A 27,678-nucleotide genomic window follows, 5' to 3' on the forward strand; every position below is an offset into this window, starting at 1 on the left:
ATGCTACATGTGTTCTGGGATATCAGACTCCAAACCTTTCTACAATAGGTTTTGATATATATATATATATATGCAGGTTTTGGTGTCTTCGGGTGTCTTCCCGTGTAAGAGTCGGGGTGTCTGTGCGACGTTTCGACGAGGTCTCACTCGTCGCACAGACACCCCGACTCTTACACGGGAAGACACCCGAAGACACCAAAACCTGCATTCCTATACCCGTGAAAATCTACGAAAGCATATATATATATATATATATATATGTCATGCGTCCTGTATTTATGCATACTGTTGATCTTTAGAGCAGAGGCATCTTTCACCTCCTCTGAGGTGAGGTGTGCCAGTTCTCATCAAGGTGGGTTCATGAGCTACCGCTTCAAATATTAATAATATATGCAACTACCAGAAGTCCAGCTCTCTTTCATTTCCTGTATTAATTCACATAATTATATTGTAAGAATATTCATTCAGATAATTACATTGTAAGCATTCCATCAATTGTCCATGGGCATCCATGTACCAGGAGGAAGATAACAAGGAAGAGCACAGCAGAAACATCCATTCCCATTGCTGATCCCTAGGCTGAATCAGGAATAAGCTGCTCCTGAAGCCACCCTTTAACTGACCTTAGTTTAGCCCAGGGGTCAGCAAACTTTTTCAGCAGGGGGCCAGTCCACTGTCCCTCAGACCTTGTGGGGGGCTGGGCTATATTTTTTGGGGGCTGGGGATGAATGAATTCCAATGCCCCACAAATAACCCAGAGATGCATTTTAAATAAAAGGACACATTCTACTCATGTAAAAACACACTGATTCCTGGACTGTTTGCAGGCTGGATTTAGAAGGCAATTGGGCCGGATCCAGCCCCCGGGTCTTAGTCTGCCTACGCATGGTTTAGCCCATGATCTTCAACTTAAACACAACTTTTCAGACTTTATAGAATTTGCTCCCACTAGTGTTGGCCACCAACTTGGAAAGAGGGTTTGGCAAATTTGTGGAAGAGAAGGCTTTCTTCTTCTTCTAGTGGCTCCTGAGCCTGATGGCTAACCCTGATGGTTGCATTTGTTCTTATTTGCCTTGTGTTACACTCCTTTTCCTTCGTGTTTTAATCCCTTCTCCCAACTATCAAATGCACCTGGAGGCACTGTGCTGAGCTAAAGCTTTGGTGTCCTCTGTTCAGTGTCTGGATGAGGAACTACCTGAGAAACCGATGTATGCAGTCTTATAAACAAATACTAAAATTAAATATGCATGCCTAATTTTTCCTTGCTTGCTTTTGCTTGTGATGCTTTGGGCTGCACCATATCCACTGACGCTGCTTGTAAGGGATTAATCGTAATAGTAAAAATGAAGGTCACACTTTTTCCTATCTATCCTAGTTTAGAAGCTTTTGAAGGACCTACCATTTAAAAGTCTCACATTTTTTAAATGAGTTGTCTAAATTCCTGCTCTTTATAAACTGAGTCATATATATATATATATATATATATGCTTTCGTAGATTTTCACGGGTACAGGAATGCAGGTTTTGGTGTCTTCGGGTGTCTTCCCGTGTAAGAGTCGGGGTGTCTGTGCGACGTTTCGACGAGGTCTCACTCGTCATCTTCAGGCTGGTGCTTTCGGCTTCTTGTTACTGGAACAGAGCAGAATCGCCTGGCTGACAAAGACCACTTGACAACTGAGTTACAGAATCTCTCAAATGTGTTAATCGCCAATGGATACCAGAAAAACAGGGTTACGAAGCTAATCCAAAAAGAAACACCCCCCAAAAACCAAGACACAGAAGAAAACAATGGCATGGCCCTCCTTCCTTATATCAAGGGCACTACAGACAAAATCAGCAAAATCCTCCATAAACACAATATCAAAACAGCCTTCTGCACCAACCAAAAAATAGCCAATATCCTCAGAAACCCAAAAGACAAAATCCAGCTGGAAAACCAAGGGGTCTATGAAATACCCTGCAAAGTCTGCCCAGCCACGTACATTGGACAAACAAACAGACGAATAAATGCACGTATCGCAGAACACAAGAATGCCGTCAAAAAAGAAGAAAAAACTTCCTCTCTTTTCCAACACATGAAAGAAACAGGACACGAAATTAATTTTGCAGATTCCAAATTGCTCTTTAACATGGAACATCACCACAAGAGAATAATCATGGAAGCCATCGAGATAGAGAAACACCCTCACAACATGAACAAGCGTGACGACACGTCCCGCCTGCCAGACATCTGGAAATTAGCCCTCCCCACAAAAACCGACACCAGAACCAGAGGCACACAGAACGCCGTCACCAATCAACCACACCAGACCCAAACCCAGACCCTCTCCACAGACATATTACAGACTCCATCCAGTAGCCAAACTATAGTGGCACCTCCGGATGCTGCACCCCCCTGCAATCCCTACACAGATCTGGCTGGCACAAGGCACAAAACCACAGCTCGCCCCTATACACGAAGCCAAGCCAGAGCACAACTAAATGCAGCACAGCCATCTTCTCAGAAAAACTCTTCACAAGCTCAAGAGGTCAAGACACAAAAGCTTTAGCAACTAATCTACACTTAATGACCCACCCAGTGGTATTCAGAATATCACTCATGAAATCACTCAAGATATCCCTCAAGTAATTAAGGAACAAAAGAAGAAAAGGCACACTAATCTAGGAACTTCCTCTCTGCCCAGAACGTTGGAGGCTATACACCACACCCCTCAACAGTATTTATAGAAACTCAAACACCAGATTCTGCTCTGTTCCAGTAACAAGAAGCCGAAAGCACCAGCCTGAAGATGACGAGTGAGACCTCGTCGAAACGTCGCACAGACACCCCGACTCTTACACGGGAAGACACCCGAAGACACCAAAACCTGCATATATATATATATATATATATATATATATATATATATATATATAAACGCACACCTAAAGAAATCAGCAGGCAGCACTGTGTCCTGCTGGAGCAAAAGGCAGCTGTTTTCCTTTTTTGAAAGCAGAGCACTCGCTAGAAGTCTCCTGCAAAGCGGCACTACTGTGCCCTGCATGCGTAATTGAGTCTGGACTGAGGCTCCACTGCTTCATCTTGCGGGTGGCAAGCTATAAAGCTGGCAGTGCTACATCTTTTGCTCCCTGAAGCCTTTCCTTCTAACAAAGGGGAGGGGAAGAGAGCTCTTTTTGCTTAGGTAGAAAGCAAATTAAAAGGGGTGGGGTGGGAGTTTCCAGCAAAGCAAAGTGCTGTCAGACTGAACAGTGTAACTCCATGAATGACAACCAAAAGAGAGGCAGGCAGGTCGTTCACTTCACTCCAGAATGTGATGCTATAAGCAGGAAGGTGAGTGTTGCTAAACATAGAATCACGGGGCTAGAGTGATCTCGAGCCGTCACATCCAGCCTCCTGCTTTGAATGTGTGTGCTGCAGTGTAATGTACCTTGGGAATGGAGAAAATAATACAAAATCTGTAGCAGAGGGCAGTCAGGCAAGGTCAAGAGAAGCTGGTTGGCTTCTAACTTTTACCTTTGGAAACAAGGAACTGTATGGTAATTTGCAGGTTGCCTGTGGAAGCAGTGAATCACGTGATGCCAAAGGTAAGATACGCAAATGAAATGCAAATGTCTATGTTGGTACAGTTCGGGTTATTTGTATCAGTCTGTATGCAGATCAATGCCAATTCGTAGAATCTGACTCAAATTGCACGCTTTGTTCTGAACCTGTTGTTTCTTTCCTTTTCTTTTTCGCATGATGGATGGGTTTTTATTCTACCAAGGAGTAGCATGGCAGAAAGAGGAGAGAAGTGAGTAACTAAGTTTCACTGCCAGTGCACTGGATGGAGTATGTCAAGCATGGGCTGAATATGAAGAACAAGCAGAGAGCCCCAGCACAACTATGTTTGGAAGCACAATTAACTTCATCTAGCCGGCAGCTGTGAGCATAAACACTTTAATGTAGGGTTGCCATATGTCCAGAATTTCCAAGACATAGCCAGGATTTGGCTGTCAGAAACTGTGTCTGGGCGGAAATCTCTGAAATGCCCAGGAAAATCCAGACGTATGGCAACCCATGTTGGTAGTGTAGATTTTGGCATATTTCCTTTAGAATAGATCAAAAACTTCTCTTTTTTGAGATTTTGCCAAATAAATTCCATTGGAATTCCATTGGGATTAATAGCCCTAGCTTGCTCATTAAGTTCAGTAGGTCTACTCTGCATAAAACTTAGTTAACTACCTGAGGAAACTCAGGGGCCTTCTCGGTAGTGGTGCCCGCCGTGTGGAACACCCTCCCATCAAAGAGATAAATAACTACCTGACATTCAGAAGACATCTGAAGGCAGCCCTGTTCAGGGAAGTTTTTAGTGTGTGACATTTTAGTGTATTTTTTGTCTTTGTTGGAAGCTGCCCAGAGTGGCTGGGGAAACCCAGCCAGATGGGAGGGGTACAAATTTATTATTATTATTATTATTATTATTATTATTATTATTATTATTATTATCATCATCCATGCATTTCAGTAGAGAGAGAAAATTTGCAAAGATAAAACAACATGTTCAGAATAAAAAACGTTGTGTGGCTCTTTGGGGACTATACCACTTGTTCAAACTGAGATCCTACCACTTCAGACTGCAGCTGTAGGACCACATGTTTAAATTCTTTGCCATTGCCTCTTAAACTGCTTAAATACCTAAGCTCCACTTGACCTTAACAGGATTTACTTTTGAGGAAGAAACATGTACAGGATTGCTCTCTTAGGAAACTAGCCTATTATGGAAAAAGTCTTTATCCTGTTCCCAGAGCTGGCCCTGCTATTAGGCAGGGTGAAACCTCTGCTTCAGGGGGCAGAAGCCCCCCAAGGAGGCATACCCACAGGTGCCCTGCCTGACCTGTCACCTCCACTAGTGGTGGAGAAGTACCACCTCAACCAGTGCTGATTTGGTGCAAGATTGCATCCATTTGGGGAAGATCTCACCAAAAAATCAGCACAATCTTGCCCAAAATTGGCGTTAATGGTGGTGTCAAGGTGTTGTCAGCAGCTTCTGGGTGGTTGCCCAGGAAAGTATAAAGACAAGAAAAACTTTCTTACAGTCCCTTTTTATTTTAAACTTTACAGAGATAGGCTATAGGACCCTGCCTCTTGGATAATGGTGTTATCCCGAGTGCATTTCCACCCCCCTTCTCTCCCACTTCCTCTATCATCATCATCATCATCATCATCATCATCATCATCATCATCTCCTCTATGGGTGCCACTAAGTGCCCTCTGTCTTCAAGCTCTTTGCTCTCCTACTTTTAAGGCTTGCCGGGTTCTGGGAGATGGAGGGTCTGGATTGCTTTCTAGTGACAACGTGTCAGCCAGCTGTTGCTCTGACTCTCCCACGATTTCCCAACTTTCCCCCTCATCTGCTAAGTTGCAACCTCCCTCAACCCCCCGTTGTAACTCTATACTGTCTTCCTCTTCCTCCTCCCTGGAAGGGTCAGGATGGGGAGGCAGTCTCCACCATTCCTCCTTTGCCCAGTCCCTGACAGCGTGTGGGCACACACTCCCACACATACATACCCTCCAACATTCCTCAGATGAAAATAGGGACATTTTCACCTGAGAAATGTTGGAGGCAATGTTGCCCCTTCAGCGCCTGTGTTTCTGTCACCCCTGCAGGTGTTCTCACTCCCCACAGCTGACCCTCATTGACCTCCCTTTTTTGGTGCCCCACAGCCTCCACACAAAGCATTTCCTACCAGAGAAAGGACGTGTGCCACCACCACCACACAATGGGACACAAAAACAAACACCCTCCACTGTCCTGAGAAAAACCCTTACTCCTGATTTTATTTTATTTTGTTCTTTGTAAATTTTAGAAAGGGGCATAATTAGACAGGGACGCACCAATTTTTTTTGTTTTTGTTTTAAATCAAGACTCCTTCTCTCTGCTCTGCTCCCCCTTTCTTCCCATCCATGGCAGGCCTGCCCTCTGCCTGCCCCTCAGAGCCAACATATTATCACACAGGGCTGGGCCTCAGTGGGGGCAATCTCTCCTATTTGCCCACTTTCCAGCAGCCACTACAAGCTGCTCAAGGTAAGAGGCCACGGAGAGGCAATGGGATGCTCTGTTACAGCTGCCACTGTAACTGCCATCGCTTGGGGCAAACGCTGGCTCATCCACCTAGAATGATATGTTCTGATAATGCAGCATTGCTGTAGTTATGTAATTTACAGATTTTTTTTAAAAAAGCAAAGCTACTGGAGGAGGACTGGAGTGGAGAAATGGCAGCTGTGGTGATTTGGGTTCACCTTTAACCAAAACACAAAAGGCTTCATGGGAGAAGGCCTAATCTCTAGCCTTGTGTTTAGCTGACAGCTGGGAATGTTTCTTTGCTGCGCATGCTACCCACAGGTTTGGGGGGGTGACAATATCAGAGGCATAGCTCTCTTCCCAAAGCCACATCTTGCCTGACTATCGGTCTTTTTCCTTGAAAAGAACAGTCTCAAACTGCTTATTTAAGGCCCACTGGATAAAATGCTTTTGCTGTACGTTTAACCGGAGTAGGCAATCCATGGAATGTGTGCGAGGCGTGAGGAACAACATTTGGAGCAAAAAATAAATGAACAGCAGAAATAATAAATGAATAAATGAAGGGACGTCTTGCATCCACTGTTGATTTAAATCGAGAAAATGAGTGCTAGTTGATTGTTGGTCAGTGTTTCATTAATATTCTGGTGAAGGAATTCTGTTCTCTGAGGAAAAAATGTCCAAATGTAGAAGTATCATTGTCAGCATACAAATAGTTTGTGAAAGGCATACGTGATGCCAAAATGCCTTCACAATAAGGAAGATCAGATGAATCCTCCCCCTCATGAACTGAAATAGCCCATGAAGCAAGTTGCAAGGCCATTTGGTCTAGTAGCCTCACTCCCTGAGGCTACTGCACACATCTGCAACAAGGGATAGAGATTGTTCACAGGACTCCATATCCCCTTCAGTGCATTCTTTCAGTGTGTGTGTGTGTGTGTGTGTGTGTGTGTGTGTGTAGAGGTGCAATTGAAGCCCGCCCCTAAATAATAGGGGATTTGAATAACAGAATCTGGTTGCTCACAGGAAGCTCAGCTGTGAGGATGCTTAGAGAGCTCTTATACCTTTCAAATGCCCCTAAGGTTGTTCCAAAAGTTTAGATGGATTCTGCTGAATCTATTTGGTCCAGCTTCCAAGTTAGTAAACAAATAGGTGTCTGCAAATAAAAACTTTAAAACTAGTAAGAATCTGGAGGGGAATTTCAGTGGGCTGGTGGGAACTCCTGCTTCACTTATCATGGGTACCAGTCTGAAGTCTCTCTGAATATCACCCTGGACTGATCTGTATGTCCTACCTCCTCTTCCCCATTGCATTACATAAAACCAGAGATGGAAATAAGAAGTGAACGAGCATACCACATATGCAAAATTGCTTGCATAATTTATTCAGAGAGAAAAAAATAGGAGTTGGGGTTACAACTTTAGGATTTTTGCAGGGAAGTGAATATAGAATTCAAATTTCCTTTGAAGTTGTCGGTCTCCCCCCATCCCTCACCTGTCACAAAACACTTGAAGGCATTTGGACTCTTCTAAACAGCATATAAACCCCTAAGAGCTGGATCCTGTCCCTTGTCTCTCTCTTGTCAGTAAATGCTGTAAACAGGAAAGCCATTTTTCATTAGCGCCTGACATTCTTTTATGTAGTCTGATTGTCAACACAAAAGGAGAGTAATTAAACTGCAGCTCCAATCCAGCCTAACAGATGGGGCTCTCCCCCAAAGCTTTTACCACACAACTAAATTGTTACTTCAAGAAATCAACATCTAATCTATTCACTTCAAAGAGCACCCATATCCCCCCACCCCACTTTTCCAGCTACCGGGATGAAACTATCTCCTTGTTAACAAAGAAATAGGGAAAAGACAGGAGGTGCAGCTGAACCAAAACATGTACTGTATGCTTTTCAGTTAAATTGGAGGGGGGAGGATTCCTGCCTAAATTAAATAATTAAGGGTGGGAGAAGAGATACCCAGGGAAAACTCAGAAGCATTTAGTGCAGAACAATATTGGGAAGAGCCAGAGAGGTAAATTGGGAAATGACTGTTGTGACTCAGAGGAATGCACAATGTACCCAAATGCACCCAAGATTCTTCTCACAGCACAGCTGTACTCCCCCCCACAAAAAGCTAAAAAACCATGGAGTTTTAAAAGATCTTTGGGGGATTTGGTGTGACAGCTGTTTAAGCAAACACTGTCACCAGGACTAGATTGGAGCAAAGGTTGTGAGGCAGATTACTCAATTTTGTGAGCTTTCTGACAAAGCCAGAAAAGTGTCACTCAGAGACATCAGCTCCTTCGGGCATCCACAAGGCCTGTCCTCATACCTCTCACAGTTCAAATAATTATATCTTGCCTCTGAGGAGATAATGTGTGAAGTGCCACACCTCTTTACCCTGGCTCTTGACACTTGACATGTATATTTGTAGGTTCCACCTTTTTCTGTGATTGTCAGTTCTAAAAAAACAAAACACTTTTAAAACTGTGTTTTATTTGCTCTAAACTGTCCTTTGACCAATGCTATTTTTCTAGGAAAAGAGGTGCCAGAACTCACTCACCTCCCATATGTTCTCTTATAATGGCAATGGAGTCTACCTTAGAGGTGTCAGAACTGAGTTCCGGTGAGTTCTGGCTGAAAAAAAGCCCTGCCTGGGAACGTAGGGTTAAGGACAGGTAATTAATAATAAGAACAATTGTAGCAATAATCACTTCCAGGTCTTTGGAAATGTAAAGTGTGGTTTCTGTTTATATGATGAAATTGATCTTTAGCTGGAAGGTGCAGTCACTTATCTTCTCCTCAGATCTTTGCTCACTGTTTTCACACATTAGTCCAGGGAAGTGCAAGAGCTTTGCCTCCGGCCAGTGGAATTTTTAACTCCTCCATTTTGGGTGGGTGAGCAGCATGCCACCTCACTATTTGTCCTAGAGCTGGCTTTGCCAGTAGGCAGAGTACAGTAGTCACTTCCAACAGCTGCAGATGAGCTTCATGAAAGGCCAGGAAATTGTCAATTATTATTGTGGTTTGTTTGCTTGTTTTTGCTCTCAGGGAGAGGTGCTTATGTCTATTTCTGCCTCAAGCACCAAAATAGCCTAGCGTGTCTTGGATATTATAGATGTCAGTTAGTGGTGTACCCATTTGCTGTTCTGCCTCAGGCAGCAAAACATCTTGGGCTGGTCTTGCATGCAGCAAAGGCACAGTAGGGATTTGTGTGGAGAGGTGTTAGCAAAAGGTAGCTGCCCCCCCCCCCCAAATCTGGACTCATAGAACAGATTTTGCTGTTCTTTGGGTTCTGGCTTTGCATTTTTTCCATGCCTCTTAAGACACAGCTGTGTGTAACTGTGCACATCTAAAACTAATTTGGAAAGCGGTCCTTGTTGAGTAGAATCTCAAACCTGTCTCTCCTGAGCTTTTAGTCCCTCACTGCAAACGAGAGCAAAGCAGTGGCCTATTCCGCCACCTAATGGAAAAACAGATCTCCGCAGTGTTTAGACAGTAGCAGTATATTTTGCCCATGAATGACTCTGAAGGGCTGACTGCAGCCTCCGCTCCTCCTCCACCCCCCTCCCTCCACTCTGTCCTCCTGGATTCATTTGAGAGCAAACTTGTGGAGCAGCTGGATGTGTCACAGGGATTAAACACTCACCTGAAATCCTTGGATCATCTCATCTGGAGAAGGGTAGCTGGAAATACTACATTTCAAATGGAGAAAAGAACTCTACAGCCAATGACTTTCTAAAAGAAAGGAATGAGTTAAAGGTAAGAAACAGGATTTCTTTGCAGATAGGAAAGTCATGTTTAGCAACAACAGATAATATGTGCAAGTGTGTAGTTTTTATTTATTTATTCTCTCCCTTGATCTGCATGTACTGATGTGTTGGAATAAACACCGCAGCTCCAAAGGGACTCTGTGAACCAATGAGCCAATGGCTCATTGTTGCGTTAAAGTAAACTGGAGCAATCCATTGAAACAAACTGAAACGGTCCTGAGATTGAATGAGTGCCCTAGTAATACAACAGCATTCTGGGAAGGGTCCAGCACTGAGAGGACAGCAGGGATGGTGATTCTGATTTCTGGTAAAAACACATTTCCTTGCTTTTTCTGTGACTGCTTTAGGAGCCCAGGAGGAAGAGGGTCGAGTAATTTTGAAGATAACAGGAAGACAGAGCTGGCTGCTTGGACCTTTTCAGCCCCAGACTTTTCCCAGGGCAGCTAAGCCTGCAGAGAGGGAAAAGCCACTCACAACTCTTCTCCATGTGCAAACGCTAGTGAATGACCCAAAGGGAGTGAAGTAGAGATACATCTAGGAAAGAAAAGACCAAATGGGAGCAAAGGGGCGTTGCAGAAAAAGGAAAGCAGAACTGAAAGGCCTGGTCCCAAGGAAGGGAGAGCTGTGAAGGGGACTGCAGCTCACAGAGAGAGGCTCCCACCCTCAGATCAATCTAGCAAAAGGCACTGGATGGGAAGCAGCCAGCCATGGATACTCTCTGCTTGTTCGCAAGTGACCCGTGGATCTACAACTGCTCCTTGAGCAATTCCAGTGTGGAGAACCAGACGTCCCAAAGCAACAGAACTCACGTGAAGCGGAATGAGAACGTTGCCAAGGTGGAGGTGGCCGTGCTCTGCCTCATCTTCTTCCTTGCCCTGACTGGAAACCTGTGTGTGCTGGCGGCTATCCACACGACCCGCCACAAGCACTCCCGCATGTACTTCTTCATGAAGCACCTGAGCATTGCTGACCTGGTGGTGGCCGTCTTCCAGGTTTTGCCTCAGCTCATCTGGGATATCACTTTCAGGTTCATTGGGCCAGATTACCTCTGCAAGTTGATCAAATACCTGCAGGTGGTGGGGATGTTTGCTTCCACTTACATGCTCTTGCTGATGTCCCTGGACCGGTGCTTGGCCATCTGCCAGCCTTTGAGGTCCTTACGTAGGAGGTCTGACCGGTTGTCTGTCCTCCTCACTTGGATGGTGTGCCTTCTGTTTAGCATCCCACAACTCCAAATATTTTCCATGCAGGATGTGGATAATGGGGTGTTCGATTGCTGGGCAAATTTCATCCAGCCCTGGGGACCTAAAGCTTACATCACCTGGATAACCTTGACTGTGTACGTTATCCCTGTGGTCATGCTGACCATCTGCTATGGCTTGATCAGCTTCAAGATTTGGCAGAATGTGAAGCTAAAGACCCTTCACGAGACCAATGTGAACTTGACCTCTAGGAATCCCCATAGAGGCACCCTCTCCAGGGTCAGCAGCGTCAAACTCATTTCCAAAGCCAAGATCCGGACTGTCAAAATGACCTTCATCATAGTCTTAGCTTTCATTATGTGCTGGACTCCTTTTTTCATTGTGCAGATGTGGATTGCGTGGGACGAAAATGCTCCAAAAGAAGGTACAGTCTTCTCTCCTCCTTTCCCTGCCTATACACGCTGTGTGCAATGAGTATAGAGAATTGCCACCCAATAATTTCTTTTTTAAAAATACAGAGGTATCTCAGTTGAGCTCATTATCAAACCAGCTGATCTGCAGTGCAATGTGAAATAAGATATGCAAGAGGTATTTCAGCAACAATAAATCAATAAAATAAATTGTGACATGTTAAGATGGCATGGCAAGAAGACCAGCTTGCTTACTTGCAGGGTGATGATGGGTGGAGAAGGTTGAGATATAACCCTGGGAGACCTTGGCCACTCTTTATGTGACCTTGGGTATGTTACATGGTATCTCTCTCCCTCACTGCCTTGCCTGCCCAAATGAGGGACTTGGATGTTTTGAAAATGGGGAGCAGGATAGTAAGGCATGTGAAGAAAGAATAAGCAGCAGGAAGGAGAAGAATGCATTTATAGATCTCTAATATATAATGGGCTTCTTTATTTGTTTGTGTTTTTTTAAACAAGGGTAAATGGTTTTCATAAAGCAATATAAAATGATCATAAGACAACACTGGTATTCATAAGAAAATACTGGTGGGTTCACAAAGACACTCTGGGTTCACCCTGAAATGAGACCAAATGATAAAAAGAATTTTGTGAATGGGTGGCCAGCTTGTCAGTGACTGGCGAGTTTAAAAGCTGAATGGAGGGCTGACAAGGAGGGGTCTCCCGTGCTGTGAACTGAGATGACCAGGTGCGTCTTCTTGAGCAATGACAAAATGACAGCGGTTGGGTTCCTTTACTGAAACTAGTGGTTGCTCCAGTTTCCTTTTGCTTGTAAAAGCTGCCTCTCATCTGCCCACAAAGGTTGGCATAAGTGATCTCTTAGCATATAGATAGGATGTCAGTTACTGAGTGTCTGTGATCCTCCCTCTCCAAATCTTAATTTGCTCCTCTGTGTCAGGGAGGAACTTTATGTACACAAAGCCTGGAGGTTCCAGGTTGTTCCTCTGAAAACCACTGCCAAAAGCTAATGAGCACATTAGTGAGGAGGTCAGTGGACCTCGCCCCGGGGGCTTGGTTCAGGATTGGAGCTATGAGGGGAGACACTCATTGCAATAGGAAACACTCACCTCTCTCTAAATGGGTTAAGGCTATCTTTCAGAATTCTTAGCCATGTAGCATTTATCCACCAGCAGCACACAGAAGAAAAACAACAACAACACTCTGTAGAAAAGCTACTCAAGGCTATCAACTACCACACATGTGTGCTTGTCGTTTGATCAAGCGGAAACTTATGTGTGTGAATGATTAAATCCCACAGACAGAACTCACATGTTGCCTCACATCACTTCAAACCCTGATGCTCCCTTGTAAAGGCATGGGGGGCTCCTGTGGGTTCAAGAGTGATCATACGGGGGGGGGGTCAAAAGCATATTCTGCTGCCCAACCTGAACCCCCTAATGGGACATCAAGAACTGCTCCAAAATGTGTCAGTTAGGAATGAGGGGTTTGGAGTTACATACCTAGAGCACACAGTCAGACATTTCCAAGTCATTATATGCACACACACCTCCTAAAAAAAATATCTACCTGTTAAAACTCAGGAGGTGGGGAAGAATTTCCTTGCAAGTGAATATAGACAAATGATTTAACACTAAGATTTGCTGGGGATGATGAGAGCTAGGTAAGACTGGATGCTATTTAGCTGTCCCTATCTGTACTAAGAGACCTGTAAGGTATCTTCCAGTTCTGTTATTTTAAGTTTTCATAACTGATGCCACTTTGACAGCCGTAATATCATATATACCTAGCTCCTGTGGTCTAAACTTGGTTTCTTAAGCCAGGAATCCCTTGCGTGTCTAGTCCAATCTCTCCCCCCCCCCATTTTCTTCTTTTTATTTTCAACAACAAGCATCACCAGGATACTGCAAGTAAATGGAGGAGTAGCAGAGTAGAGTCTTGCTTAACACTTTCTCCTCTAACCATTTCCCCATTCAAATCTTTTCCCCAGTTGATTTTTCCCCCCTTGTGGGGGAGAAGATACATGTGCTACTTGCTTATTTGAACTGAGAGCCGATGCGCTGCAGGTGACTAGAATGATAGGTTTGGGTGTGAAAACCCCAGATTCATCCCTTAGCCCATGAAGCTTACTGAGAAAGGGACACTTTTGCCAAGAGACTTTTTCTTCGCCCAAAGCCTATTTAGGGGAAGAGCGTGATATGAATGCAATGCAATAAATATCAGTGCCTATGTCTGAGTACCAAGTATTGAAGCAAGATATTCTCTAGCCTTTCTTTCCTGCTACATACTTCTAAAACTATATACAGGAATCAAATACCTTCTGCTTGTTGTTATCCTGGAAGCCAAAACCCAATTTTGGGGCAAGTACTCTTTGGTGAAAGAACCCCTGCAGGGCTTTAACGTTGCAAAACATGCAGTGAAGAAAAGTGTGGAAACATAATCTGTAAAACATTTTCACAGGGTCCTGAATCACTACCAAAAGACACTGCTTTTCTCCAACTGGTATAAGCCATTGGCCAGCCAAGGCACAGGCAGTCCTGGAGCAGTTGTTCAACCCAAGTACTTGCATAACACAGACTATGTTTGTTGGGTGGGGCTTCTGTGACAATTATAGCCTTAGCTCCTTCAAATCAGCAAGCTCTATCCCCACAGCATGCCTTGTCATGATTGGGGAGATCCCAGTCCTTAGCTGTATGCCTGAGGAAACGAGAACCAGATTGCTACAACCTGTTAATACCTGTTAATACTTTCAGGGAACCAAATACTTCTTGTAAATAGCAACAAATGTTTCCAACATCTGGTCTGTTTCTTTCAAGCATCACAGGAAGACTGAAAGGTTTTTGTCAGACTGTCTGAAATGATTATCATTGTGTGCATACACTGCTAAGTGAACCAGAGGGACCTTTGTCTTATTCTTTATCGAAAGCATTGTTTGAAAACTTTTTGCACCTCCGCTAGCAAAAACAGAAATTGACAACCACAACTTTATCTGCAAAAGGTGACAGAGCATAGAAAGCGTGGACTAGAGAGGAAACAGTAGGTGGCAAAGAGGGGTGAGAATTGAGGAGTGCAGAGAAACCACTTATCTCTCACCAGAGATAACAGTAAAATGAAAAGTGTGGAACAAATTCAATTGGGGATAGGAGTGATAAAAGGAATTAAACACTTCCTGGTATTATATGTCACCTTTTGAGCAATGTTGCTTCCCCCACTCCCCATGAAGTTTCCTTATCTCTGATAAGGTGTTTTGTTAGCCAAAAATTCTAACAGAGTCCTAAGCTAAATGTTTCCTTGAAATGTTTTACCAATTATTTCAAAAGTTAACAAGGGTGCAGGGCAAGGAAAATGGGGTCTCTTCATCTTGTGGTTGGCCTTATGCAGGGAACAAATCAAGGGCAAGGAACTCCTCGCTTTTGTCATCCTTCAGGCACATGAAGGACCAATGCCACTTTCAGAAGAGTTATTTCAAAACAATGGACCAAGGCATCACTGTGTGCTTGCGCAAAATATATTGGAATGAGCGAATGGCAACCTAGAGACTTCGGTTGGTCCTGAGTGGCAGCCTGCTGTTCTAGATAGTTCCCTCTAGAACTGAAACAGGGGATAAGTTCATAAATCTGGGGCTGGTTCGCACATGCGTTGACTTGTTTACTCACCATCTGATGACTCACAGCTGTAGGTCAAGGCAAGAGTTTGCTCCCATGACAGTTTTATGAAGGATACTAGTGTTCAATCCTGATCTTTCATAATCTGGTAACCATACTTGTCTCCATTACACAGTTTAGTGAGAGCCAAGACACCCATGGAGAATTTTGCTGCTTAGAGAAGCTTAAAAGCAGGGAGAACCTCCTGGCAAACTGAATCCAGATGTTGACAGACACTTATGATCTGTCATTTCAGCTATAACCTAAAAGGAGAGAGATTAACAATACAGTACTGCACTCGGGAGCCTTTGGAACTTTCACGAAACTTAATTGCTCATTAGGCTTTCCTGACAAGTATTCTTTAGCAGTTCCTATTCTGTTGTAAACTGTGGCTTATTTTTTAGGTGCTTTCCTAGAATCTGGACCACAAAAATCAGAGATGGCTTGGCTGGTGCACTGGGGAAAACCCCCCAAAACTAAAGCAATGCAACAAAAACATATATAAAATAGTTACATACGATTTTTAGGATCAACTGATACTACCTACAACTTTTATGTGTTTTAGAGGATATAGAATTTACTCATTCACGAAAAGTATCTAGGAAGATGATCACCTAAAGAATGAACTTAGCTTTCAGGGCCTACATGCCCCGGACCAAACACTAGATAATACTACCAAATTCTATTGACAATTTAGCTAGTGAAACTGCCTAAAATTAGCTTTCGGGGACTATCTGCTCTTTACTTCACTAAAGACATGTGTACTTTGTTTAGTGTCGATCCAGGTGACTGCTGGCATTTGCATTTTCAAGGGGAAATGATTTAAAGTAGGGAAACAACCAGTATTGTTCTTTGTCCTGGTAGTCGTAGTTGCATCTTGAAATCTGTTTTGCACCTAGCGAGACATAATATAATTAAGATACACAGAGTTAATTTTTTTACAGACTACGGAGTCTGGGGCTTTTACATCATGGCCAGTTTTCTCCCCCATGCCCTCCACCCTCCCCATCTCTGCTCGCTTGCAGTTTTCTTAACTATCAGTCTTCCATCCTTAAAAAGAGTTCCAGAAAACTTGAAAGCTTGCGCACTACTTTGTCACATTTGACTTGGACCTAATAAAGGTATTACTCTACTATGGCTGTTTGTCTAGACACGTGATGTATTTTGTGGTGGTGAGTTGTTCCTTCAGTGCATCAAAACGACCCACATTGTGTGCAGAGTAAGCTGAGGTGACATGTTGTTGATCCTGTACTTTGCCTGTACTTGCAAATATCGTACTTGCAAAGCCATTAACTGGAATTCCAAAGGCTGTGTTTCTAATTTTTTGCAAGAGGGGAGGATATTTCAACAGGCAATGGTTATAAGAATGTGTTTATTATGTGCTTTGTGAATGGATGGCATGGACCACCCCACTGCCCACTGTGTTTCTCTCCAGTGTGGATGCTGGACCAGGGTCCTGGTCAGCAGGGCTTGCTGTTGGAAAATGGCTGAGAGGTAAATCTATAGCCAGAGAAGACATGCCTCTTTCTCCTCCCGGATAGGACAGATAAATAGCAGCTGGGGGAGAGATACAACTATTGACAGTGATGCTTTAGAGTTCCTTATAACTGAAGAGAGGGCAGGGGAGAGGAACGTCAATGAGCCTGACTAGAGTTCCAGCGAAGCCAAAACCTAGTAGAGAGAAGGTGATCAATTCTGGCACCTCTCAGGTGGGCACCATTGCCATTATACGAGAATAAGGGAGGTGTTTATGGGAAGTTCTGGCACCTCTTTTTCTAGAAAAATAGTACTGTGAACAATTCAGCGGTTATGGCTATTGTGCTCTGTAAGAAAGGGGTTGGGGACATGGATGCAGTGCCGTTTGATGTACCCCTGCCATATGGAAGCCCAACACAGTCGATAACTATTGTTTTGCTTTCTATTGCAAGTTTGCAAGCTGATCCGTTATAATTACCAGTACTTAAATCCATATTACAAGAATATGAATCATTCAAGGAATTAACGCAGAGAGGCGAAACAGTCAAGAAGAAAGATCCCTAAGACTGCCATCTGAACTGTGGACTAAATCCCACAGATTTACCAGTAAGTCACATGGCACATGGTGACATTTTCAACAGAGACAACAAGATTAGGATCACGCAATAACTTTCATTACAACGCTTGTCAGAGGCTGATATGCATTCAGTTGGAAAGGTGTATGTAAAGTGCAAAAGCTAACAATCCACCAAGCGAAGCACTCTGATTAACAGAGGCATGGCTGGGTCAGGCGTTTGGAATACAAAAACCCATTTGAGAGAGCAGCACGATGAAAAGTTTCCTAATGAGCAAAATGTTTATCTTCCAGTCTCCAGATGTAGAGCTGCAAAGAGCTTTTCTGGGCAGAGTTGTTGTGCCCCTATATTAACAAATGTGCGTCAGAAGTCTTGATACCTTTCCCCACTGGACTCTTTCAAACATAATAGCTTTTTGTCTAAACATTTTAGATTGCTTTCCCCACCACCACCACGCTGTAGCCTGCAATAACCTTTGACCCAACCTCACACATACATGTGGGTGTCTGTATACATCACAGACACAATGTGGATAGCCAAACTCATCCTGCTATCCAGAGAACGATTAGGACATGGTTAGACCCCAAGCTTTGCGCGTCGAGGTCCCCAAGACACCCCCCCCAAAGAAAAACACAATTGACACTTAATTTTTGTTTAAGGTTTTTGGCATAATTTTGGCCACAACTTTATTCAAATTACAGCAATGTGAGTGGTTGCTTAGGCATTGGTAGCACTAACTGCACCCGCATGGGGACAGCTCTGACCTTCGCACCCCCCGCAAAGTCAGGAAGGGTAAGTCACCTGGGGAGAGAGACGAGACTGGGAACCATGCCTCACCTCTCCCCAGAAAGCTCCCAGGGACTTGCGTGGCCCTAGCCCCTTGCCAGGGGGTTTCGGACAAAAGCATGGGGAGCCCTGGGGTTCCTTTAACGGAAAACCCTTGAAGCAGCAGCAGCAGCATTTTGGAGGGGCAGGCACAGCCGAATCCATACCCCTCCACCAGCAGCAGCATTTTGGAGGGGCAGGCACAGCCGAATCCATACCCCTCCACCAACCAATTCCAAGACCAATGCCTAACCGCAAACCTTACAAGTTGTGACGATTTGCTACGCAGTAGGCAAAAACCAAGTGGCACACACTAATCAGCCAGATGGACAAAATTCCTACCAGGCCCCTGCCCCAAAGCAGACGACCCCATGACAGGCATAGCAAGGTCAAGCAAACAGCCTAAAATTACGGAAGGGAGGGCGGGTGATCCGAAGTAAGCGGCGAAAAGAGGAAGTTCCTCGCTGCGAGCATTGTATTTAACAAATAGGGCTGTCAATCAACAAATGGCAACATCTAGATTTCCCCAGTAACAGCCCACCCCTGCTTAAAGGATGGCCAAACCATTTGCCTAGTAACAGTGAGATGTCTTGTCAGCCCCACCCGCAACCTGTGCTCTGCATGAGGGAGAACCCACTATGTCAAATTTTATAAGTCCCCAGCATTACCAAAAAATAAAAATAAAAAATGTAGTATCCCAACAGAAAGAGCAATGAAACTAGAACCCTCTGTGTCCCTTCCAAATCTACAATTCTATGATTCTATAACATAATAAACATTTATATTTACATATGTACTGGTTCACATGCAAGGATGTAATTAAAAGCTAACAATATAACTAAAACATGTATCTTTCAATAAGTCTATTTGCACATGAAATACCTTTAAATGAAAAAAAAAAGTTTGTGGGTATCTTAGCCTATATGAAAACTTAATGTGCAGTAACACAGAAAAAACTGCACACACAGTTTATCAGTTACTAAATAGAAGAGACAGCACAACTGTGTGTGGCCTGCTTTATTCAAACCTTTGTTGTTGCTTAAAACCAGTTTTCCTCTGTATTCCTCCACTCTCCACTTTACTCAAACTTCTGCTGCTGTTTAAAACAGCCACTTTTTTTCCTTTCAGTGTATTGCCCTTCTCACTGTACTGAAACTTTTCTGTTTTCCATTTGTCAGCTACCTCATGTGAGAGATTAAGAATGCGGAACCCTCAAATATTACACAGTACTATACTCAAACCTCTGCCATTGTTTAAAACCACCATTTTCCCTCTCAGTTCATTCCATCCCCTTCTTTACTCAAACTTCAGCTGTTGTATTAAACCACCACTTTCCCCCTCTCAATGATCATCCCTTCTTGTTCTAATACCATGGCCACTGCTGTTGCGCAAGCTGCCTCCTCTTTTGCTCCCCTTCCCTGACTTCATGCAAATCCAGGATTGTGATGCAGCACAACAAATGTTTTAATTGGGGCTGCATAGTGACAGCCTTACATTTTATTTATATATGAAGAAACCTAACCTACTACATTTACTATAAAACCTATGTAAACCTTTGTAAAAGGAGCTTGCCGGATATGAATCTTGCCTTGGACCCATAACATTGTGTTTGTCAGGATATTGTGCTATTTTTCATAGTTACACAACTCATATTGAATAAATTAGATAATATTGCAAGTCTAATGAAAATGCATGAGCAGTCTCTGACCATTTGTAGTGGACCAAGCAACAATGGGAATGAAAACCCTTCCTCTTATGGGTCACTGTTATATTAATATACATCTGTCTAAGTTAATTCCAGAACTGGGGCACTCTAATGTCAGACTCATGTGACTAAGAAGAGGCAGGACTATATATATGACTTTTAGTGAATGGAGTTGCCAGGGGCAGGAGAAATAAGCCTGTTTCTTTTCTCCCATGTTAAAGGAAAGATTGCATTCACACTCATTGGCAAAGATAAAGGACTCAATCTTCACTTAAAAGGGGTTGTGTGTGTGTGTGTGTGTGTGTGTGTGTGAGAGAGAGAGAGAGAGAGAGAGAGAGAGAGAGAGAGAGAAGTACAGTGGTACCTCAGGTTAAGTACTTAATTTGTTCTGGAAGTCTGTTCTTAACCTGAAACTGTTCTTAACCTGAAGCACCACTTTAGCTAATGGGGCCTCCTGCTGCCGTCGCACTGCCGGAGCATGATTTCTGTTCTCATCCTGAAGCAAAGTTCTTAACCCGAGGTACTATTTCTGGGTTAGCGGAGTCTGTAACCTGAAGCATATGTAATCTGAGGTACCACTGTACATGCATGTGTGTGCAATGCACTGCACAGGCCCAGATACCCAGAGATCCCTGTAATATGCAAGCCCTCTGTTCACACAAACACATACCACTCAGGGCATTTTGCTAGCAATAGCTAAAACCATTGTTTGCTTTGTGATTTATTACACTTCAAAGACCCCACATGAGCTCAACATACTTCTTTCTTGGCAGATATAGGGCATCTGAAGGGATTTATTCCACAATGAATATGGGTCACCTTAAAAAACAAAACAAAAACATTTTAACGCAAGCAGGACCATGGCCCTGGCATGTCTAGCTGTTGTAAGGGTATGCCTGAGGCAATCAGTTAGGATATTAAACGGCAGCACTAGAAGGGTAAGCAAACACAACCCATCTGGCTTAGCCTCCTATCCAAACAGGATGGCCATTTGCTTGGCAGCCTCTCACAGATCAGCCTGTAGAATCCAAAGCACAGTGTTGCTGCTGACAAAGATTCAGTTGAGGCAAATGAATGGGCAACCTCCACTCCAGGGGCATTGTGCCTCTGGAAACCAGTTGCTGGGATTCACAAGCGAGCAGAATGCTTGCAGGCTTCCCGCAGGCATCTGCAGAGCTGGCCCAAGACATTTTGGCACCTGAGGTGAACTGCAAAATGGTGTCACCTGCAACCCAGGAGGAGTGAGTGACTGAAAATCTACACTAGTAGAAAAGGAGGGAATCAAATCAACCTTACCTGACAGTTGAAGTGGGACTCAAAGGCCATCGCAGGGGGGGAGGGGAGAAGGGACCCACTCTGAATCCAGCCCGGCATGTGCAGACCCCAGGAGACCCCAGAGGCAGCCCTTACTATTTCCTCCCTGGGGGTGGGAGAAGAACAGCAGTGCCTCCTATTCACCAAGAGGCCACTGTAGAGGCAGCATTGGCAGGTCTGGCCTCCAAGGATCACGCTGCAGCCATTGCTGCCACCATGGCTGTAGCGGCGGCGGCAGCTGACGCTGTCCTTGGAGGCCGGATCCTGCTGCCAAATATAGTTATTATTATCCACACTTTAACTAAGTATATGCATTTTAGTGTACATCATTTGGTTGGAGATCTGTATCACAAAATTCAGATAAGTGCAAATTTTGAAAGAAAGCTGTGCCTTGGTTTGCATATTGTTTCAGAAAGTGCAAATTGGGTTGACTTGTCTCACCTTGCCTCACGGGTTGGCTGGTCCTGGGCATCTGGTTGACACTGTGAGAACAGGATGATGGACTAGATTGGCCATTGGACTGATCCAGCTGTTCAGTGTTGCAACTTATACTGTCTTTTGGGTGGGTGTGTGTGTGTGTGAGAGAGAGAGAGAGATAGTGTGTTATATAAACAACCTTTCCTGTGATTTTTAAATACTTTGTCATGTTGGGAATAGGTGGCTGTGGTGCACGACGGGCCTTGTGTAATATTGACACCTAAAAGAAAACTGAGACTGATAGAATTATATTATTATTATATTACTTCATTACATTTATATGCCGCCCTATACCCACAGGTCTCAGGGTGGTTCACAAGATAAAATTACAAGATAAAAACACAAAATACATAATCAAAATATAAACAGAAACCGCCAAACAACCTCCCCAAAACACATGAAAACGGGTAAAAAGAATTTTAATTTTGTAAAAAAGATTAAAAACACAATTAAAAAGCAGTTTAAAAGAACATAAATAGTACTCTCTGTTGGGCAGCAGCAGTCCTAGACCCTGCCCTAGGCCTGGTGGAGAGAGGTAGGAGCAGGGCCCTCAGACTCTCAGCAGTCTGAGAGTTGACATTGATCTCAATGTCCCCAGTTATGCTTTTTGAGTAAGACTGGACCCTGCCAAATCAGACCTCACAGAAAGTGCAACTAATTCATGAGTTGCCAAAATGTCTGGTAATTTTAAAGCGTAGTTAACGAATGGGAAAGTTCCTCCAGCCTTTTCCATTTTTTCCATCTAGCATGCAAAGGGAGTGATTCTTACAGGCATTATTTCCTTGAACATTAAACAGTTGAAAGCAATCATATTGTAATTACTTTTCAGTAACACTTTTACAGCAGCACAAACAAAATAATAGGCCATAAATCCTATGAGACAGTACAAACACAGTTGTAAAAGTTTAGTATGATTAGTGCAGTGCCAAAACCTGACCTCCAATTTCCTGAAAGCAAAGAGTAGGCTGATGATGGGGAGGCTTCATTTTACTTTGCACAGAATGCTCTCTCAATGGGTTATTTTCACTCACTTTTTATTACTCACATTTTACCTTAGTATATGCATTTTTGTAAACATTATTTGGTTGGAGAACTGTATCACAAAATTCAGGTAAGTGCGAATTTTGAAAGAAAGTTGTGCTTTGGCTCACATATCATTTCAGGAAGTGCAAATTGGATTGACTTGCCTTAAATGCAAACTGAATTGAATTTCATCCCTAGTTCAAAGTAAATCAGATTTTGGAGTTGCTTTTATAGTCCAACTGTTAGAATCTGAAAAAGATTCGAGCTTTCTGCTGAGTGAAACGTTGGAGAAATCCATGCCTAAAAATGACATGGTAACTGGTTGATTTTTCTCTCAGTAGTAGCAATAGATTTTTCTACTTTCTAATTTTTAGAATCATGCAGAATCTGTAGTGATGGGGAATTAGGCTTCCACACGACCTGGAACCACCTGCAATCAGGTCTCATGAAAGCCTTTGCATTCACAGCTTTAGGCATAGATGCCTTCTCCTTGAATACCTTTGCCCTGTATGTGGAGATGCAGTGGGGGGGGGGGATGACTCAGTGCATAATGTAGGGGTTGGTGTGCAGCCTCACTTCCTCTTTGTGTGTTGATTTAACATGGAGCACCTGGGCAGGATTTTAGTGAGTGATAGTTTCTTGCTCTTTCAATGTATGTATGTCAAAAATTGCCATCTAAGGTGGATCTCCTGGTGCTGCCAAATGGTAGGGTCGGTTTACCTCTTATCAATTTCTACACAGTTACCATGTTCTAGTCATGCACCCAGGATCATGTCATATTTTCTTGCTTTCCACCTCTTTAATGTCATTGAAAGTACTGCAGGACATGCTGGGCTGAAGGAGGGCCAAAGCCAGGCATTTATAACACCTTCCAATTTGTTTCTGACCCTCCTGGCATGGTGGTGGCAATATGGGCCCTTTCCCCCCAGCAAATAGTGCTGTAGCTAAAACTTCACAGAATTGTGCACTGTTTGTTTACCTGTCATGCCTTTCTCCCTTACAGAAGTGGCGTTCATCATCACCACCCTCCTAGCAAGTCTGAACAGCTGCTGTAACCCCTGGATCTACATGCTTTTCACAGGCCACCTTTTCCATGACCTCTTGCGTCGCTTCCTCTGCTGCTCCTCTCGGTACTTAAAATCTCGGCAAGGATGTGACCTGAGCGTTAGCAGGAAAAGCAACTCCTCCACCTTTGTCCTGAGCCTCAAAAGCTCCAGTCAGAGGAGTTTCACTCAGCCGTCCACAGCGTGAGGAGGAGAAACCCAAGTCCTCCAAGAACTGTGCCACAACAAGATGGGCAGACTGGCCTTGGCGTGTACATACTTAAAAATATGAAATAGAGGTATACATGAGTGTTTGGATGTAAATACATATATACATATATATAATATATTGCATAAAATATATTAAAATGTGTGTATGATGTGCAGGGTACTCATTATTTAAGGAGCAGAATAGCAGAAAGACAGCTATAGTCTAATAGTAGTTCACAGAATGGATAGCTCAAGGTTCTAGTGCTGTATTTTTAAAAGACACAATGGACTCCACAAGTCATTGAAGCCATAAGGCAACATCTGCCCACAGGTACAAAGTGGAGGACAGCTCCTCTTTGAACACTTTTAGAGCATGGATCAGATAGAAGTGGAGGCGTTTTAGGAGACAAACTACACTTGCAATAGAATAACTATTTCCCTGTCCCATATTAACTTTTCAGGCCAGGGGGTGAAATCAAATGTGGAAATGCCCACCACAAAATGAACTTTCAGATAGAGATGGGTTGATCAGCCTAAAAATGCTCTATGCCATTTATTCATGCCCCCAAAGAGCAGTTTGTCCCATTGCATTTCGACGTTAATGTGTATCTTTTAAAAAAAAATCAATGCAGAATTAAGACCTTTTTTGATTTGGTGGTCTGAGCAAGGGAGCTACCTTTATTATTATTATTATTATTTAAAAATTAAAGACAAGTAATTGCCACTTGGAGAAGCTTGAAACCAAATGACTCCTGGAAGTGATAGGGACATGATAACATCCCATTGCTCACAAACTTCTAAAAAGAAATAACTGCAGCAAAATAAAAGCAAAATGGCTGTCCCCAGGATTTGTAGTGGAGACACATTTCACCAGCTGCCAGCACTGTCTCATAACTAAATGCCATTGCATGCTGACAATCACGGACTGCAAGGTATCGACTACAAAGATATTGAATATTATTTATTTTGTATTTATATATATATACCACTTAATGCCAAAAAGGGAGGGGGGGAGCTTCTAGGCAGTTCACAAAGTTTAAAAGCAAGTTATACAAACTGTTAAGATATAAATATTCATAATTAAAATACACAGTTAAGAACAGGACACTCAGGTTAAGAAATCAACATAAACTGATGCATCTTCAAAAGCTGTTAGAATGCCAGTGCAGATGGGGCCTCTTATATTTCAGCAGAAAATTAATTCTTCAACACCAGTGCTACTAGTGAAAAAGCTCACCACTGCAGTCCCACAAACTGACGGTCATCAGTCTGTGACCAGGCTAACCAAGGTTCCCTTTTTAAAAAAGAATCTTAATGCCCTTGCCAGGCAGTGGAAGGAAAATCTGGATAAATCTGTTCCAGAGTTGTTGGGGGCTTTATATGTAAATAGCCCTGGCTTGGTGGCTAATAGGCAGCCAGTGCAGGTTCTACAGTACAGGTATGATAAGTATCTGGTGAGGGCCGCCACTTTCTGCGTGGATTGTGGCCTTCTGCAGTAGCCACAGACTCCATACCAGCCATAAGAGAAGCCCTACACTGTGTACATTGCAATAGTCTAAACATGTGGTTACCAATGCATGAATCACAGTAGCCAACGTATCTTTGCCACCCCAAGAAAAGATAGCCAACACTGATTGGTAGGTGGTTTTTGCCCCCTGGGATTCCATGGACAACTGTTTACCAGTTCTTTCAGATTGAGTACAGCTGGCTCCCTCGGCCAGTAAAGCGAGATGAGTGCCGGCAACCCCAGAGTTGTCCATGACTGGACCTAATGGTCAGGGGTCCCTTTACCTTTACAGCCTTATCTAGAACAGTCAAAGTCCTCAATTCTAGGAGCTGGGAGCTACTCACCTGCAGTCTCTCTTTCTTAACAGAGCTCAGGTTCAGTTTATTCACCCTCATCCAGCCCACCACTGCATACAGGCAGTGGTTCAGCTGCTCCACTGCCTCTCCCGACTCAGATTTAATTGAACAATAGAGTTGGCTGGCACACTGATGGCATTGAGCCCAGTTCTCCATATGACTGTTCCAAGCAGCTTCCTATAGATGTTAAATAGCCTTTTGGGATAACATAGTGCCTTGCAGCACCCCACAACTGAACTGCCAGGGTGTAGGCACATAGTGCCCCAATGCAATTCTTTGAGACAGGCCCTGTAAGTAGAAACAAAACCACTACAGAACAGTGCCAAACTCGCAGAGAAAGTCCATGAGGATACCATGGTCAGTGTGGTATCAAAAGCCACTGAGAGATCCAACAGAAGCCACAAACATGGTTGCACTTCCTCTGTCCCTCCCCCCAGAGAAGGTGAAATATAACTGGATGCCAAAAACAGCATTCAGAGAATATTCAAAGAATATCTGAGCATCCATCAAAACTGCAAAGGAGGATTTTCCATCCAAATTGGATTCACTTCTAGAGATTCTCCACCTGCAGTCCTGCAGTATCCATATCACATGTTTCCACTGCTTGCATCCATTTAGTTCTGCCACTTTAAGGCAAAGAGCCTTTTACATTACAATTCTATGCCATCTACTCGGATATAAATCCCACGGTGTTTAATGGGGCTTGCTCCCTAGTTTTAGGATTGCATCTTTAGTGGCTGGGGATAAATCTGAGGATATCTTAATTGTTGTTTTTAATCTGCATTTGAGCAGCTTTTCATTTTTGCATTGTAAATGAGCCAAAAGGATGGGGTAGGATAGACATTTTAAAATTAAATCATGTTAATAGCAACAAGCCTAATTATCTTGTCTGAAAGGAGAATCCCAGCAATGCTTCAAAACAGATGTGAACGCTGGCTGGCTGGCTGGCTGGCTGGCTGGCTGGCTGGCTAGCTGGCTGGCTCCAAAGTACTGCAGCTTTGGGTTATCAAATCAGTAGGATTTGATTCAGACATTTTTCTTTTAACCTTTCAACCTTTCTCTTAGTGAATGGAAATCTGTATGAATATTGCATAAGGTCTGAGCCTATAAGTGCTCATTTGCTTGACAAAATGCATTGGATAGATTGGCAAGAAATTCCCTGTCTTTTTCAGAGCTTCATCAATGTGAGAATACCACTACGAGTCAGGAAAATCAGCGGTGTCATTCAGGAGTAATTCCACTGAATACCATTAATAGCAGTAACAATTTTCAGGCCTAGTCTTACATTCTGATGGTTTTTTTTTTAAAAAAGTATCCTGAGCATCCTTATTAAATGTGGAGGTTGGTCCATCAATTTCAGTGGGAGATCTTAAAGCAATTCAAGAGCTTAAATGTTTGCAAAATTAAAGCTATGGGTTGGATACTGAGAACTATGAGCAGCAAGCCACAGAAAGAAGCTAGCAGAAGGGGCCTTTTCTATTCATTCATTCGTTCGTTCATTCATTCATTCATTCCTCTCTTCTGCTGCTGGCCTGTAAAGTGTCTCCTGACAACTGGGGAACCTTTCTGAATGGCATGGGATGGAGTAGGAAAGAGGGTTGGCCAAAATCAGGCACAGACACCTTGGGTGGAGCTCCGCCCCATTCTAGGCTGTTCAGGAAGGTCTTCCTACTGCTCTCTATGGGGGGGGGGAGGAAGGAAAGGGACAATCTGTGGACTTCCTTCCTGACAGCAGTTCTCAGGATCCATCTCGGGATCCATCCAACACATTGTTCTAAAAAGCTTTACTTAAGGTCGAGACTTATTTCATTGTAGATAAATTTGATAAATATTATGTGGCTATAACTTCATTGCTGTGTAACTCATGCAAGTACTTTAAAGAAAAAAAGATTTTATGTGAAGATTTGGTTGTGTTCTTTAATTTGAAAACATGGCAAATAAAAGAAATGGATGGAAACCCAAGAAAAAACAAACGGCAAAGCATCTGTAAATATAAAACCGTAATGCACCAAGCATACATTATGCCATGCCTTATTAAACAAGCACTCATTTTTGTATTTATTGAAACAGT

The 27,678-nt window shown here is 43.4% G+C and overlaps 1 protein-coding gene across 2 annotated transcripts; it reads left to right on the forward strand.

The window, feature by feature from the left end:
- The first annotated feature begins 3,237 nt into the window (after positions 1–3,237).
- OXTR (oxytocin receptor) lies at positions 3,238–27,678 on the forward strand. Of its 2 annotated transcripts, none has more exons than XM_082210403.1 (3): positions 3,238–3,584; positions 10,170–11,448; positions 23,495–27,678. In XM_082210403.1, exons 2-3 carry the CDS (start codon positions 10,530–10,532, stop codon positions 23,740–23,742), a joined length of 1,167 nt encoding a protein of 388 aa, XP_082066529.1. In that variant the 5' UTR covers positions 3,238–3,584; positions 10,170–10,529; the 3' UTR covers positions 23,743–27,678. The 2 variants fall into 2 exon arrangements, with proteins under 2 accessions (XP_082066529.1, XP_082066528.1); XM_082210402.1 differs by lacking the exon at positions 3,238–3,584 and adding an exon at positions 9,612–9,811.

Source organism: Podarcis vaucheri, assembly GCF_965113315.1.
Source record: "Podarcis vaucheri genome assembly, chromosome: 2".
NCBI classification, from domain to species: domain Eukaryota; kingdom Metazoa; phylum Chordata; class Lepidosauria; order Squamata; family Lacertidae; genus Podarcis; species Podarcis vaucheri.

What these genes read in the sequence shown, in the direction of transcription:
- OXTR (XM_082210403.1), top strand. Translation starts at nt 10,530, where the DNA reads ATGGATACTCTCTGCTTGTTCGCAAGTGACCCGTGGATCTACAACTGC. An exon ending in CGAAAATGCTCCAAAAGAAG is followed by an intron (nt 11,449 to 23,494) that starts GTACAGTCTTCT and finishes TCTCCCTTACAG; the next exon opens with AAGTGGCGTTCATCATCACC.